The sequence below is a fragment of the Protomyctophum parallelum genome (assembly GCF_964188405.1).
Source record: "Protomyctophum parallelum genome assembly, chromosome: 13".
Classification (NCBI taxonomy): Eukaryota; Metazoa; Chordata; class Actinopteri; order Myctophiformes; family Myctophidae; genus Protomyctophum; species Protomyctophum parallelum.
The window spans coordinates 2470977-2489299 of NC_139708.1; the positions used below are offsets into that span (position 1 = coordinate 2470977).

The 18323-nt window shown below is 43.5% G+C and overlaps 1 protein-coding gene across 1 annotated transcript in view; it reads left to right on the top strand.

The window, feature by feature from the left end:
* Positions 1-18027, top strand: part of LOC310869633 (hemicentin-1-like) — a gene marked incomplete at its 3' end in the record, with an annotated part of 43927 nt that extends 25900 nt beyond the window's left edge. The window contains exons 10-17 of the mRNA XM_083780461.1: positions 8633-8911; positions 9448-9762; positions 9868-10116; positions 10347-10447; positions 16421-16610; positions 16938-17204; positions 17324-17656; positions 17774-18027. Coding sequence (XP_083636587.1) covers positions 8633-8911; positions 9448-9762; positions 9868-10116; positions 10347-10447; positions 16421-16610; positions 16938-17204; positions 17324-17656; positions 17774-18027 — 1988 coding nt within the window. The remainder of the gene's footprint in view (positions 1-8632; positions 8912-9447; positions 9763-9867; positions 10117-10346; positions 10448-16420; positions 16611-16937; positions 17205-17323; positions 17657-17773) is intronic.
* Positions 18028-18323: the final 296 nt, after the last annotated feature.

Here is an 18323-nt window from a genome sequence, read left to right on the forward strand (position 1 = left end):
AGAGCAGCGCCACATACATCTTTACCCTTATGTCACCGCAGAGCAGCGCCACATACATCTTTACCCTTATGTCGCCGCAGAGCAGCGCCACATACATCTTTACCCTTATGTCGCCTCAGAGCAGCGCCACATACATCTTTACCCTTATGTCGCCGCAGAGCAGCGCCACATACATCTTTACCCTTATGTCACCTCAGAGCAGCGCCACATACATCTTTACCCTTATGTCGCCTCAGAGCAGCGCCACATACATCTTTACCCTTATGTCGCCTCAGAGCAGCGCCACATACATCTTTACCCTTATGTCGCCTCAGAGCAGCGCCACATACATCTTTACCCTTATGTCGCCGCAGAGCAGCGCCACATACATCTTTACCCTTATGTCGCCGCAGAGCAGCGCCACATACATCTTTACCCTTATGTCGCCGCAGAGCAGCGCCACATACATCTTTACCCTTATGTCGCCTCAGAGCAGCGCCACATACATCTTTACCCTTATGTCGCCTCAGAGCAGCGCCACATACATCTTTACCCTTATGTCGCCGCAGAGCAGCGCCACATACATCTTTACCCTTATGTCGCCGCAGAGCAGCGCCACATACATCTTTACCCTTATGTCGCCTCAGAGCAGCGCCACATACATCTTTACCCTTATGTCGCCTCAGAGCAGCGCCACATACATCTTTACCCTTATGTCGCCGCAGAGCAGCGCCACATACATCTTTACCCTTATGTCACCACAGAGCAGCGCCACATACATCTTTACCCTTATGTCACCGCAGAGCAGCGCCACATACATCTTTACCCTTATGTCGCCGCAGAGCAGCGCCACATACATCTTTACCCTTATGTCGCCTCAGAGCAGCGCCACATACATCTTTACCCTTATGTCGCCTCAGAGCAGCGCCACATACATCTTTACCCTTATGTCGCCGCAGAGCAGCGCCACATACATCTTTACCCTTATGTCGCCTCAGAGCAGCGCCACATACATCTTTACCCTTATGTCGCCTCAGAGCAGCGCCACATACATCTTTACCCTTATGTCGCCTCAGAGCAGCGCCACATACATCTTTACCCTTATGTCGCCTCAGAGCAGCGCCACATACATCTTTACCCTTATGTCACCACAGAGCAGCGCCACATACATCTTTACCCTTATGTCGCCTCAGAGCAGCGCCACATACATCTTTACCCTTATGTCACCGCAGAGCAGCGCCACATACATCTTTACCCTTATGTCGCCGCAGAGCGCCACATACATCTTTACCCTTATGTCGCCGCAGAGCAGCGCCACATACATCTTTACCCTTATGTCGCCTCAGAGCAGCGCCACATACATCTTTACCCTTATGTCGCCGCAGAGCAGCGCCACATACATCTTTACCCTTATGTCGCCGCAGAGCAGCGCCACATACATCTTTGCCCTTATGTCGCCGCAGAGCAGCGCCACATACATCTTTACCCTTATGTCGCCGCAGAGCGCCACATACATCTTTACCCTTATGTCGCCGCAGAGCAGCGCCACATACATCTTTACCCTTATGTCGCCGCAGAGCAGCGTCACATACATCTTTACCCTTATGTCGCCTCAGAGCAGCGCCACATACATCTTTACCCTTATGTCACCACAGAGCAGCGCCACATACATCTTTACCCTTATGTCACCACAGAGCAGCGCCACATACATCTTTACCCTTATGTCACCGCAGAGCAGCGCCACATACATCTTTACCCTTATGTCGCCGCAGAGCAGCGCCACATACATCTTTGCCCTTATGTCACCACAGAGCAGCGCCACATACATCTTTACCCTTATGTCACCACAGAGCAGCGCCACATACATCTTTACCCTTATGTCGCCGCAGAGCAGCGCCACATACATCTTTACCCTTATGTCACCACAGAGCAGCGCCACATACATCTTTACCCTTATGTCGCCGCAGAGCAGCGCCACATACATCTTTACCCTTATGTCGCCGCAGAGCGCCACATACATCTTTACCCTTATGTCACCGCAGAGCAGCGTCACATACATCTTTACCCTTATGTCGCCGCAGAGCAGCGCCACATACATCTTTACCCTTATGTCACCACAGAGCAGCGCCACATACATCTTTACCCTTATGTCACCACAGAGCAGCGCCACATACATCTTTACCCTTATGTCACCACAGAGCAGCGTCACATACATCTTTACCCTTATGTCGCCGCAGAGCAGCGCCACATACATCTTTACCCTTATGTCACCGCAGAGCAGCGCCACATACATCTTTACCCTTATGTCACCACAGAGCAGCGTCACATACATCTTTACCCTTATGTCGCCGCAGAGCAGCGCCACATACATCTTTACCCTTATGTCACCACAGAGCAGCGTCACATACATCTTTACCCTTATGTCGCCGCAGAGCAGCGCCACATACATCTTTACCCTTATGTCACCACAGAGCAGCGCCACATACATCTTTACCCTTATGTCGCCGCAGAGCAGCGCCACATACATCTTTACCCTTATGTCACCACAGAGCAGCGTCACATACATCTTTACCCTTATGTCACCGCAGAGCAGCGTCACATACATCTTTACCCTTATGTCACCACAGAGCAGCGTCACATACATCTTTACCCTTATGTCGCCGCAGAGCAGCGCCACATACATCTTTACCCTTATGTCACCGCAGAGCAGCGCCACATACATCTTTACCCTTATGTCACCACAGAGCAGCGTCACATACATCTTTACCCTTATGTCGCCGCAGAGCAGCGCCACATACATCTTTACCCTTATGTCGCCGCAGAGCAGCGCCACATACATCTTTACCCTTATGTCACCGCAGAGCAGCGCCACATACATCTTTACCCTTATGTCGCCGCAGAGCGCCACATACATCTTTACCCTTATGTCACCACAGAGCAGCGCCACATACATCTTTACCCTTATGTCGCCGCAGAGCAGCGTCACATACATCTTTACCCTTATGTCACCACAGAGCAGCACCACATACATCTTTACCCTTATGTCGCCACAGAGCAGCGCCACATACATCTTTACCCTTATGTCACCACAGAGCAGCGCCACATACATCTTTACCCTTATGTCACCACAGAGCAGCGCCACATACATCTTTACCCTTATGTCACCACAGAGCAGCGCCACATACATCTTTACCCTTATGTCACCACAGAGCAGCGCCACATACATCTTTACCCTTATGTCACCACAGAGCAGCGCCACATACATCTTTACCCTTATGTCACCACAGAGCAGCGCCACATACATCTTTACCCTTATGTCACCACAGAGCAGCGCCACATACATCTTTACCCTTATGTCGCCGCAGAGCAGCGCCACATACATCTTTACCCTTATGTCACCACAGAGCAGCGCCACATACATCTTTACCCTTATGTCACCGCAGAGCAGCGCCACATACATCTTTACCCTTATGTCACCACAGAGCAGCGCCACATACATCTTTACCCTTATGTCACCACAGAGCAGCGCCACATACATCTTTACCCTTATGTCGCCGCAGAGCGCCACATACATCTTTACCCTTATGTCGCCGCAGAGCAGCGCCACATACATCTTTACCCTTATGTCACCACAGAGCAGCGCCACATACATCTTTACCCTTATGTCACCACAGAGCAGCGCCACATACATCTTTACCCTTATGTCACCACAGAGCAGCGCCACATACATCTTTACCCTTATGTCACCACAGAGCAGCGCCACATACATCTTTACCCTTATGTCACCGCAGAGCAGCGCCACATACATCTTTACCCTTATGTCGCCGCAGAGCAGCGCCACATACATCTTTACCCTTATGTCACCACAGAGCAGCGCCACATACATCTTTACCCTTATGTCGCCACAGAGCAGCGCCACATACATCTTTACCCTTATGTCGCCACAGAGCAGCGCCACATACATCTTTACCCTTATGTCGCCACAGAGCAGCGCCACATACATCTTTACCCTTATGTCGCCACAGAGCAGCGCCACATACATCTTTACCCTTATGTCGCCACAGAGCAGCGCCACATACATCTTTACCCTTATGTCACCGCAGAGCAGCGCCACATACATCTTTACCCTTATGTCGTCGCAGAGCAGCGCCACATACATCTTTACCCTTATGTCGCCGCAGAGCAGCGCCACATACATCTTTACCCTTATGTCGCCGCAGAGCAGCGCCACATACATCTTTACCCTTATGTCACCACAGAGCAGCGCCACATACATCTTTACCCTTATGTCGCCGCAGAGCAGCGCCACATACATCTTTACCCTTATGTCACCACAGAGCAGCGCCACATACATCTTTACCCTTATGTCGCCGCAGAGCAGCGCCACATACATCTTTACCCTTATGTCGCCACAGAGCAGCGCCACATACATCTTTACCCTTATGTCGCCACAGAGCAGCGCCACATACATCTTTACCCTTATGTCGCCACAGAGCAGCGCCACATACATCTTTACCCTTATGTCGCCACAGAGCAGCGCCACATACATCTTTACCCTTATGTCGCCACAGAGCAGCGCCACATACATCTTTACCCTTATGTCACCGCAGAGCAGCGCCACATACATCTTTACCCTTATGTCGTCGCAGAGCAGCGCCACATACATCTTTACCCTTATGTCGCCGCAGAGCAGCGCCACATACATCTTTACCCTTATGTCGCCGCAGAGCAGCGCCACATACATCTTTACCCTTATGTCACCACAGAGCAGCGCCACATACATCTTTACCCTTATGTCGCCGCAGAGCAGCGCCACATACATCTTTACCCTTATGTCGCCGCAGAGCAGCGCCACATACATCTTTACCCTTATGTCACCACAGAGCAGCGCCACATACATCTTTACCCTTATGTCACCACAGAGCAGCGCCACATACATCTTTACCCTTATGTCACCACAGAGCAGCGCCACATACATCTTTACCCTTATGTCGCCGCAGAGCAGCGCCACATACATCTTTACCCTTATGTCACCGCAGAGCAGCGCCACATACATCTTTACCCTTATGTCGCCTCAGAGCAGCGCCACATACATCTTTACCCTTATGTCGCCGCAGAGCAGCGCCACATACATCTTTACCCTTATGTCACCACAGAGCAGCGCCACATACATCTTTACCCTTATGTCGCCGCAGAGCGCCACATACATCTTTACCCTTATGTCACCACAGAGCAGCGCCACATACATCTTTACCCTTATGTCACCACAGAGCAGCGCCACATACATCTTTACCCTTATGTCACCACAGAGCAGCGCCACATACATCTTTGCCCTTATGTCACCACAGAGCAGCGCCACATACATCTTTACCCTTATGTCGCCGCAGAGCAGCGCCACATACATCTTTACCCTTATGTCGCCGCAGAGCAGCGCGGCAGCGCCATTGATTGATTGATTGAAATATTTATTAACAGTTTGTAGAATTTACAGTACATTTTAAGCACAAACTCAATACAAAGACTGTTAACTGTGAGTGGACGACCCAATTAAGCATTACACTTGTTTACAACAGGGTCCACATTGTTCAATTCATCAAAACATTTAGAGACATACAAATAGACACTTCTATGTAGCTAAAGAACAGAACAGGAATTCATCATATACATCTTTCTTGCAGCATCAAGGAAAAAATGAAAGGAGGGGGGGGGGCATTGCTTGATTGTTTGATTGATTTATTAACAGTTTGCAGAATTACAGTACATTTCAAGTACAACTCATTAACTCAATACAAAAACTGCTCACTAACCCTACCCGTCTATGAGCACTCATCCTGGGTATAGATTTGGGTAGCCCTGGAACATGACTGCCATGATAATTATCATGACAGTCATGCAGTAACTTTGCCCTGTTTTTTGCAGTCGCTGCATTTACAAGATTTCCGTATAATAAACATTCAGATTTCAAATATAAAGTACTCACAAAGTGTCCCACGGGTGTTAGTTAGTAGCAGCGCGAGCGATTAGAATTGCTGCGTCCCGCGTTGTTTAATAAAAAGCATTTTTGTCCGAGCTCTCCGGCTACTTTTTTCAAACGGGGTTCGTTTGGGAAATCCACAGTTGCACACCGGGAGCGCACTCGCCTATTAGTCTGTATTGGCAGGGCGGTCAGCGTACCTATATCGAACACACCGAGTGCCACCCTCCTCCCGACCGATAGGGGCGCGTAGTTGAAAGCCAATGGCAAAATAACACCTCGGATAAAAATGCTTTTTATTAAACAACGCAGGATGCAGAAATTCTAATCGCTGGCGCTGCTACTAACTAACACCCGTGGGACACTTTGTGAGTACTTTATATTTGAAATGCGAATGTTTATATATTTTAATTATTTGTAAATGTAGCGTCTGCAAAAACCAGGGTGAAGTTGCGTCATGACTCTCGTATGAATACGAGAGTCATGTTTACAGGGCTAAGATTTGGGCAAAATGAGGGAGTCCAAAAATGATCCATAAAGCACCAGGGAGAGCTCCGGACAGACCCCTACCCACCTTTGAGCACTCATCGTGGGCAAAGAATTGAGTAAAATGGCCCATGGGTACAATCAGGAAGGACCTCCAGGGAGACCGAGAGACCTATACCCGCTTATGAGCACTCATCCGGGGCATAGATTTGGGCGGAAAATTTTGATCTATAAATCATCTACTAATCGTGGTTAACTAATGACGATTCATGATGAATCATCATCATCATGATGAATTCATGATGAATTGTGATGAAATAATGATTACCTAATGCTTAACTAATGTATTAGTTAATCATTTTTCATGAACCTTATCTGCAAGTGTTACCAAAACTGTTAAAAAGGGAAAAGAAACATAGGCTATACAGTGAGGGGGAACGGGTGGGGGATTCAGATTTTACGCGGGCCAGTTTCGAATTGTAGCCGTCCGTAGGTGCCCTTTGAGAGCAGTTTTGAAGGAGTCAAGCTGCTGGCAGCTACTTTTAGGCACCAAACAAACGATTAATGAAAGCTGTTTCTGTGTCGTAATTAAAGGACCACTTCACCACTTTTCATCCTATCTTCAAATACTAGGCCCTCACTAATTATCATGATAAAATGGCACAATTTATTTTCTACTCGGTTTGTGTTCATAGGAGGGCTGTGGGCAGTTCAGAAACCCGTCCACCAGTGACATCATCGTCATCGATGGGGAATCAAAGCTAATAGAAACGGCAGGCTTCTTAGTCCTGAAAAGTCCAATGTGAAAATGGAAGCCATCTCACGACACATTTTTGTAACAAAATATTGATTAAAAAAAACCTTCACTGGTGGACAGGTTTCTGAACTGCCCAGGGCTAAAGTGTATTGTGTCACCTATATGCCATATCTTTAATTTGCGTGACATTTGATAATAGATCATGAGTTGCAATGCTGTTCAAGAAGTTATCAGCATTTTAAAGAAAGTGCCATAAAAATCTAGATCTAAACTAGAAGAAGAAAATATGCTCATGGGGCAGAGAGCAGAGGTCAGAGGAAGTGTGTCAAAAAAGTGGAACTAATTGTGGTATCCCACAGTATGAGACATTAATAGTATCCTCTATAGAGCGTCGCAGTCCCGCCGTTCATTTTCCTCATAGACATTTCAAAAACTATTTATTCAAAGACGTTTACGCCGCGGACAAAGCCAACTCTTGTCGTGACAAATCATGACAACAAACACCATTTTTTGGGCCGAACAAATAATTAGAAAGAAGAAAAAAACTGCAGGTTACAACACTTTTGTTGTTGTTTTTCTTCTTTGTAATTATTTGTTTGGTCCAAAATATTGTGTTTGTTGTCATGAGTTGTCGCGACGATAAAAGTGTTCTATAGGAATAGAGCACCGAATTTTAGGTCGCTTCATATAAGAACTGTGTTTGACCACCACGGGGTGGTCGGATTATTTTTGATTAATTAATGATGTCCATTCATATTTGATACAGCCAGTTTCTGGAGAAAATGGAATTAATGTGGCCGCAAAATCCTTGAAACTACATATGAAGGCAATGTCGCTGCTAATATACGTCACGCCCAGCTGTCAACACATTGCGTTCCTGAGATTCCTCGTTGACGTAAACTCAGCTGGTGGTGACTCGACTCGTACTAACCACGAAACATTAAATATCAATAAAATTAAAATAAACGTAAATTTTAACATTCAGTTTCTGTTTTGCGACGGGCAGATGCAGCCATCCGCCTACCCGGAAATGTAGTCTCTGGGTTGTTTGACTCGATTCTAACGCTTATTTTGTTACTCTTTGGGTATATTTGTACATTTCCACCTTCAGTCGATGCTTCATATCCATATGAGTGAAAAGGCTGGGATGATCGGTTTATTTTTCAAACGCAGTTCTTATATGAAGAGATCTAAAATCCCCCTATGGGGATTTCAATGCAAATAAAAAATACATGAACCTGGGGACTGACGCCCTCTACCGACAGTGACGTCAGGACTTCGGTGCTCTATAATGTGAGCTATTTGGTGTGTGGCTTTTTCAGTTTCAGCTTTTATATCACAAGAGAGCTTGATTGTATATTTTTCATATTTTCTAACTTTTATGTTCATTTTTTTTATGTGTCTTTGACTCTTTTGTATAATTGTACAACTCGTAGATAGACGTGTGAATGCCTCCTGTCCTATCGAGCTGAACCCTCCCAGTGTTGTGGTGAGATATGGAGAGTCCGTCTCGGCTAACTGCACCACCTCAGAAACCAAACATGACGGCTTGGGTTGGGAGTCTAAATCCGGGAACAATGAACCAGTGTACGACGTCACCAGTGTTGTCTGGGATGTGGCAAATCTACAAGATTGGGATGCCAGTCCAATATGCTACATCACCGTCATAGATGGAGAAGAACCGTGTCTCAAGACATTACCCGTCGTCGTTTACAGTAAGTCTTGATTGTACCAGTGTTAATTTCGTAGACTACATTCTTTCGTGGACTACCCTTTTCCACTAAAAAAAAGAAACGAAAAAAAACGAAGCTAAAACTAAGACTAAATATAGGCTAAAAGATACAAACTAGACAAAAATATTAGGGAGGCACTATTGTGGAGAAGAAATCCAGTAGACTGTAAAGTTGCGCTCTGAAAGTAGCAGATCACAGCATAGTACACAGCATGCAACCAACTGAACCAAGTGTAAAGTCATCTACAGACCACGAAGGAATGGGCTGGGAGTTGGAGATTGGATCCACAGAAATGGCAGAAAATGTGAAGTTGGTCACTTGGACAATAGAGACTTTAAATATAAAAAACTGGAAAATAGAGCCCATATGCTACATTACTCCAGCCAACGATACTCAGTCACACTCTATAGTGAGCAACTTATGATTATGATAATCTAATACAATAGGTTCAAATTGGAAATACGTTATCGTTATTGCAATTTAACTCTTCGTGGCCTTTTCCACCATTATGTTTACAGAGGAGCCAGACAGCGTGTCCATCTCTCATACAGGACCAATGGTGGAGGGAACTGCATACCAGCTGCAGTGTGACATCATCAACGTTGCACCAGTCAGGAATCTCACTGTGATCTGGTACAAAGAACATAAGACCATCCACATGCAGTCATATGACAGTTTGACTTCAGTTACACCGGTGAATGAGTCATCTACCCTCACTATCACCCCAGGCAGAGATGATAATGAAGCTCAGGTCTACTGTCAAGCACACATTAACATTGGACCATCAGGTCCAAGCCCATTTCCATCACAGCCACATATTATGACTGTATACTGTGAGTTCCAGTTCCTAAATCATATGCATATCTATTACATAATAACTTATCATTGGACATTTTTGTTCTTTTTGCACTCTAATATTTATTTTATTTACTCTCCAGACCCACCAACCTTCCTCAGTTCCCAAACAGAAACAGTGGATCAAGCTGATGACATAACGTTGGACTGCAACGCTACAGGAAATCCCACCCCCACATACAGGTGGCAGTGCTCTAATGCAAATCAGGAGAAGATTCTCCAATCCAATCATTCTGTTATTACCACCAAGATGTTGCCAGGCATTTGCAATTGCACAGCCTCCAATGATGTGGGCATTGAGACCAAGCAGTTCATCATCAATTTAACCAAAGGTAAGACAGTGTTACTATCATATTGCCAAAAATAAATGTTTTTCAAGCGAAAAATGCAAAATGTTCCTTTAAAATCAGTTATTTTGGGAAAACAAGACCTTTGTATGATGACGTATAACGTAGGCTCAGGTACTACTACTAACATCACCAACTACCATTCTAATCTATTCCCTTTCAGTGTTTAATTCTGTTTATAATTAAATTTCCTCCATGCTACTATTCTCCATCAGGCAGTCACCCTGGGGCTGGGACCACTGCTGGGATTGTTATGGCTGTCTTTGTGGCTGTCTTAGTGTCTGGCTTCGCAGTTTATTACATACGAAAAAGAACTGTAAGAAATAATATTATATAGGAAAAACATATTTTGAGGGCAAACGTTGCCCCCACTGTTGGGGGCAACTACACTGCAGATGATTCAGAACGCTGCAAAATCTTAAGAAAATTGATAATATCACTCCAGTTCTTTACTCTGGCTCCCTGTCTGCTAAAAGCAGAGAGAGATTGATTACAAAATACTACTGTTTTGAAACTCCTGAATTTCTTAGGGCCAAAATATATTTTTGACACACATGAACCATTCCAGACCACTCAGGTCTTCTGATCTGCTTTCAGAATCCAGATTCCAGAACTAAACATTTAGAAGCAATCAAGGTTTCTGCACTAAATCAACAAAGGAACAAAGTGCAGGTTTGCTACAACTCTCAATTGTTTTAAATCAAAACTAAATACCGTTTTGTTTGCCAGGGCCAGAGGGTTATTTGTTTTTCTGTTTTATTATTTTTTTTTATTCTAAGCTCTCTACGCTTTCTTTATATTCAAATGTCATGTTTATAATGTGTTTATTTTGCACTCTCTTAATGTTACTGTCTTAATCTCTTAAAGTCATACTGTGTAAGTTCATTTTTAGTGGTTTTGCTGTTGGCCTTGTAAGTAACACATTTCCAGTTCCAAAGTACTTCCTGTGGGTGCCTGCATCATTCTGGTGGAAGTGTAGGGGCAGACTAACCTGACGCTGCCAGATGAGGGCGGTATTGGGTAACCATGTTCCCCAACACAGCAATCATCTGGGATCTCTCAGGCAGTTGAGCTGACAAAAATCCGTTCCGTACCGGACCAATCAGCGTGAGCTAAGGGCGGGATATGTGCGAAACCGGACGTGAAGCTATATAGACACGTCAATATGATTGGTTGTGTTTGCACGCCCACACGGTGATAGACAGACGGTCCCATCCAATCATCTACCAAGTATCTTGAAAAAAAGGAACAGCCCCGTCATCGAATTTGTTTCCGCGATCCCAGATCCCAATAAGCTGTGAAACAAATTTGTGTAGCAAGCTTCTTGGATCTGGCAGCGTCAGGTTAGGGGCAGACACCGGCATGGTGGAAGTGTAGGGGCAGACACCGGCAGATAGCACTTAAATGCTAAAACATGGTGCATTTATTTAGCACGTTTATCCAAACACTCAGACAGTGGAGGAAACCATGCAAGGCACCAACCTGCTCATCCAGAGCAGTCAGGGTTTCAGTGTCTTGCTTAACACATTCTGACCTGAGATCAGATTCATACGAGGTTTTCACTGGACACACACTGGTCTGATTAACCCATTCTGACCTGAGATCAGATTCTAAAAATGTCAGTCGTTCTTCGATTTTTCAAAAAATAGCAGACCTACAAGCTCATATCGCGCCACTCGGTGGCGCGATATGAGCTTGTAGATCTGCTATTTTTCAATAGCTAAAGCACGACATGATGCCGACACCAAAATGGGTGCCCGGTCAGAATGGAGGCCGTAGATCAAACGGCCACTCTACGTCCTGAGCCTCATCATTTAGCCTCACAACACATTTACGTGAAATTGTTGTTTAACCATTTCTCGAATGTGACCACTCAGAATGTTATTCTGAAAAATATGCCAGTGGTATGCCATGCTTTTAATTGAAAAATTTACACAGTATAACTTTAAAACTTAAAATGTGTTATTGTTGCATTGCAAAATATCCTCAACACTAGCACACATGTAGCATTAGTTTTGGTCCGGTTAGTCTGTGTCTGAATTCTGGGAAACAGACAATGGGCGCAATCAGAGGTGCTGTGGTCAGTTCAGAAACGTAAAGTGAAATCATCAGTAGGCAGGCTTGGACATTTATTTATATGGGTATATGCAATGTGCATAGCCTAAATATCCAACCTGCATAGAGGTAGTCGCTGTCATTGTCTCCTGGTGACCTTTATGTGTGGAATACTCATAGTGTTAGTGTCAAGTTTATTTAGGTTTATGAGAAAATAAACAATAATACATGGAACAACAACGGTTAACCTAATAACCCCTCACACTTCCTCCACAGTGAATCACAGTCGCACAACATTCTGGGCTATGGTTGGACCACCTGTGGCCTTAGCAGTCCTGGCTTTAATTTGGTATGTGTACAAAACAAAAAAGGCAACAATTCTGTAATCTGTCATATGGATGCACAATTCTGCATGACTTTTTAATGGAAGCAGTGCCATTTTGTAGTTGTGCTTGTAATTAGTTTCTCGTTAGCCTAGGATATTTGCTGTTTTGCATGCTTAAAGATAATGTTATTACACATACCCACTGTGCCTGTTCAATGAATGAATGCATGTACCTTTGCTGCCTTTTATATTTTCTTTCAGCTTTTCACACTTATTGTAAAAGTCTAATATCAATTTGTACAGCTAATCTCCGGCAGATCAACGTGAAACCACACACACACACACACACACACACACACACACACACACACACACACACACACACACACACACACACACACACACACACACACACACACACACACACACACACACTCTGTGGAGGCCAGAGCAGAACCTCTGTCCCACATTTTTCACATTGGTCTGTTATAGCGCCACCAGGAGGCACATTTTAGCAAAACACTGTTTGCAAGAGTGGTCCGTTTTGAACAAAATGCCTCAAATCATTAATGCAGAGTCCGATTGTCGTGAAACTTCCTGCTAGGCCAAAGAAGAAATGCCACCCTTTTCACATTGGCCTATTATAGCGCACCAACAGGCCGATTTTTGCTATTATTCCTGATTTCCTACAGATTTGTCCAAACATACAAATCGGTACACATTATCTCTATAGGGATGTCATCAAGACGGACCTTTTTCATATTTCATCCTGATTGAGATTGACTTCTACTTTTCAATCTGTAGCTTTTCGGGCATAAAATTATCTAACCCTAGTGAGACATGATATTCATTGTGTTAATATTGCATCAATGACTGACCATCAATGCATCTATTGATCAACTGACTGTCAATTGTTTACATTGGGTTAGGCTTAGTGAACAATAACAAACAAAAAAGAGGGGCACACACCAGTATTGTGTTGGCGGTGACCACAGAGTAAAAGATGAAGAAAAAAACCTGAGGTTGCACGCTCGTAGCGACGGTGCAGAGTATAACTTTATTAAACCAACGTTATAGGACCACTGAGGCCTTCTTCAGGATTTTAATGTGAACATTAACAAAACGTATCATATTTCTTGTATTTCTTGTTTCATATACTATTGCAAGCTAGCTTTGTCACAAGACTGTTGCCTGGTTAATCAGTTAAACTATCAATGTGGATGAACTAGTCAAGAACATTCACATATCTGCACTGTGGACTATAGAGCTATTAAGTCAACGTCAAAGTCACAACAATCATGGGCTTTGTTACGTAGCACAATTCTGTATGTATGCATTATATACAATATGTGATTGTACGTACTGTACAATCCCATCGAATGGAGTGTATTTTTAATGTCTGAAATGCATTTGTATTTTGTATTATGAATGTATTTTCTTCAAGATTGCACCTGTTTTTATTGTGCAGTGTTATTTTGTATTGTGTTGTGTTCTATGTATTGTTTGTCATGGACCCCAGGAAGAGTAGCTGCTACTTCGGTGGCAGCTAATGGGGATCCATCTGAATAAAGAACAAAGAACGGGTTAAAAGTCAAAAGTTAGTTTAACCTGCTTCATGACCTAGACCTCAGGGTCCAGATAACCCCTGGTTATATGTGTCTATTATAATGAGGAAAAATATAGTGAGTTTTTTTGTTTACATTTCAGGTATTTGTGGGTACTATGCATATATTATGTTGATACTTTGTCAAAGAATTGTAATGGTGCTGAAAGTTTGACAGTGAGCAGGGATATAATACTGTTTTATATTATGCACTGATGCGTTTCAATGTCTGTTCTGCATGTGTTGTTGCCTTTATTCGAACACTGGAAACAGTGACCACTGCCAATAATGTTTCTGTACGTGATAACAGCTTTTTTTTTTACTGTTGTGATTTGTGACAAATGAATGATTGAATGACATGTAAAGTAAAGTAAATAAACAGAACCAATTTTGAATCAATGGAAAATCAATGCATTTGTTGCATTTGTTTTTTACATGCATTGATTCACAGAGTAGCTCAATTAATGTATGATGTTCTAGGTTGGAATGCTAATTGAGGAAGAGTCACACTAGTGCATTGGTTTCCAAACACTGGGTTGGGATCCATTTGTGGGACACATTTTTATGCCTGGGTCCCTTTATTTTTGGTTTCCTGCATTTTGTTAATCGATTATAAATCGATGATAAAAAGAAAATGTAAAAAATAATCCCAAATCATGATTCTTTTTTTTCCAAAGTGATTTCATGAATAAACGAATGAAAAATCTAAGAAAGTCCATAAATTAGAAAATACATGTTTAGGAAGTAGTGAAAATAGCCAACCACCAAAGCTCACAGCTGGGCAAACATCTCATTTCTCTTTTGGGTCACACTGGCTAAACAGTTGGGGAACTACTGCACTAGTGTATAGTGGCTTTCACCTTTTGTCCGCCCCTTTGGACCCCTCTCTTATGCTATCTGGCATACATTATCCAGTGCTCAGGGTGCCATACTAATTAGTGCAAACAAAAGTGAATGTAAAGAAAGACATTTTACCCCATATTTGTAGCCCCCTTAAAAAATTTACAAAAATAAAAAAATAAAAAAAACTGTCCTTAATGTTTAGTAAATGTTGTTCCCTGTGAATTCCTCGAGGAAACACTGTTTGTGTATGCTCTGACTGTGTTGCTATAACAACCTGGCAGTGTGCATATTGTTCAATTTGTCTCAGAGTGAAAAAAGTCTTATTATAGGCACACAGGCTTAACATATTTTTCTGCAGAGACCTTGGAGGGAATGGCATAGCTAAAGTGCACAAGAACGCTGTACATTGAGATAAGCAGCTGTGCTTTCCATAAATATCCCAATAAGCATCCAGTTACTTTCTCTCTCTGGCAATTTAGTCAGCAGGGGTAATAAACATGAAAGCTCCACTTGCTAATTTAGGCTAGCAATTAAAGCTTGGAATTAAAAAGCTATAGGTCAGGTATGGAAAGTTTGGAAACTGAGAAATGCTTCACTTGATTTGCAGCTTCATAGTAAAGTTAATTATGGAACTGTGATGCACCGTGAAAGCGATAGAACATGACTTCCTATATGAACTTCCTATAAAAATAGTTTTAAGTTTAAAACAATTAAGTTTAGGAAGAAATATTTGAACTGGTATTTATATGTGTAGACCTACTTGTGTACTGCCATAGCCATACAGTAATGTATATAAAGTTGGACAGTTGTGAAACACTGACATTGGAGTTTATGATGACAGATTAAGTGGGAAATGCAGATAGAATATTGGAAGTTATATATTTTTTTCTTGGAAATGTAATAATCTTTGTGCAGCAGTATAGGCTATGGAAGTATGGATTGTTGTGGGCTATAGACCTGCTGTAAACCAAACATTCTGTTCAAATAGGCCTATTTGAGTATTTGTAATCATTACATTATAGGCATATGGTAGGCCTACTAGGCTACATTCAAATCATGCAATGACAGCTACATCTGCCCTGCAGGCTCTCATCTCTTGATAGCCTTTACAGAGAGTAGCAGTAGCCTAAATATAAGGAAGGAATTCGATCAGAATCATTTCAATGATCAAGTGCTGTCCTATAGGCTAGTAGGTATAGCAGGTCCTATAGGCTACATCTCATTTTATGACGATTAGATTATGAACACTCCTGGCTGTCTTTTCATAGGCCTATCAGCTGTCAAAACAAAAACCCCTCTCTATTCAATTGATGTATCTAGGGCTATAGGCTATCGTGATTCGTGCTGCATTTATCACACGATGGTGCGATTGCTATAGCTGAAATCAGATCTTGTCTGCAAGAGACACCGTCCTACTACGGAGTATAAATGAGGCATTACCCCCACCCCCCGCCACCACAAAGTCAAACAGGATGAGGCCGGGGGCCCTTTTGTTCCAACATAGTTCACTTTTGAGTTGCCAAGCACGGCCAAAGTGGAATTTCTTTTTTCCCCGGATTTTCCCTCGATCTATCGACAACGGTGGACACACTGCGAAAACGATGGGAAACTACGTTTTGAAGTGGATTGTAACGGTTTGCATGTTCTATTTGGGTAAGAGGCAATTCAATGGGCTACGGGGTTTTATAATTAGTTAGAACCGTTAGATTATTAAGTGAGTTAGTTCGTTCCAGTATCCTGTTATTTTCATCTAAAAGCCGACAGTAGGCTATAGCCTAGAGATTCTCATCAGCACATGTAAAAGTGAAATAAACATTGTCTATGCAAGTGTGAATCTTAGGCTAAACATGGTGCTTGAGTATAACACAATTACATAATGACTAGTTTGTATGCAGATAGATATGAACAGGGCTGAGTGGATGGATGGTGGGTAGCCTAAGTTTATAGTTAAGTTGACAATAATTGCTATCTTATATGCAGTGTCAGGTGAAGGATGCTCCCTGGTCCTCAAACCCTCCAGGGTTGTGGTGGCGTTTGGGGAGCCTGTGTCAGTCAACTGTGAAGCTGTACGCCCAGTGCGTGTTCTGGGCTGGGAATCAGCCATTGGCGCAGCCCATACTCAACAGGATCTGTCTGTCCAGTGGAAGGTAGACAGTCTCATTGACTGGATTGAAGAGCCCATCTGTTACGGAGTATTTTTCACCGCCCCGAGGCAATGTGAGGAGAAACTCAACCTCATCCTCTACAGTAAGTTCCTCCCTTTAAGACGTGTAGTTTACAGTAAACATGAATCAGCTCTGAGGATATGGATCATGTCTGTGACACTGACACACGCACTAATATTGCACACCTGTGTGTTCATTTAGAAACTCCAGACAGTGTCTCCATAAGTGCTGTGAACCACACTGGTCCAATGGTAGAGGGAAAAGAGTACCAACTGCTCTGCGAGGTCCAGAATATTGCTCCTGTTCAATACCTCACGCTGAGGTGGTATAGAGGGCAGACTGAGGTTTATAACCACTCCTTCGCAGACCTCACACCTTCCTCCCCTGTGCAAGTGTCTTCTATTCTCATGGTCACTCCGTCCAAAGCTGACAACGGAGTACAGTACAGGTGTGTTGCAGAGCTTGATCTGGGGCCAGAGGGACCACACCCTCCTCCTACGGTGTCTTCTGAGCCTCTTAATGCCTCTGTACACTGTGAGTCAAGAGCCAATGCACAAGCTGCTGAATTATAAGTTATTTAATGAGTACTGTTTGTGAAAGTATTCAATGTTGGGGCTGCATGCAGTAATCCCAATGACCCTCTTCCTATAGATCCCCCAACATTCCTCAATCCGGAGCAGGAAATGTTTGACTTTGAAGTGGATGCAGAGGTCAGCTGGAACTGCAGTGCTACAGGAAACCCCACACCTGTATACACCTGGCAGTCCTCGGTGTCGATGCCAGAGACATCAGAGGACCAAGCTGTCTTTACATCCTCCTCCATGCTCCCAGGAACATATACCTGCACTGCCTCTAACAGACTGGATAAGAAGAGCAAGCAATTCATCATCAAAGAAAAGGTCTAAAGGTAAAATCAGCTATTGTGTAGATTTTCGTCTTACATTATTATTACATTAAATTCCCATTGACAATGAATGGATGATGTTTGACGATAAGAGCGCCCCTCACTTTACATGCATGGGTGTGATTTTTTTTAAATGACTAAATGGGTAAATAAATTAACACTGTTTGAAATGTGGACTCTGTAGTGTGCACTGTAAATGATTGCTATTCATTTTGCATGAATGTTACAGAAATGTTTGTTGTTGTTTTCCACAGGTGCATAAAACAAGGACCACTGTGCTGCATGGAAATAAAAGAA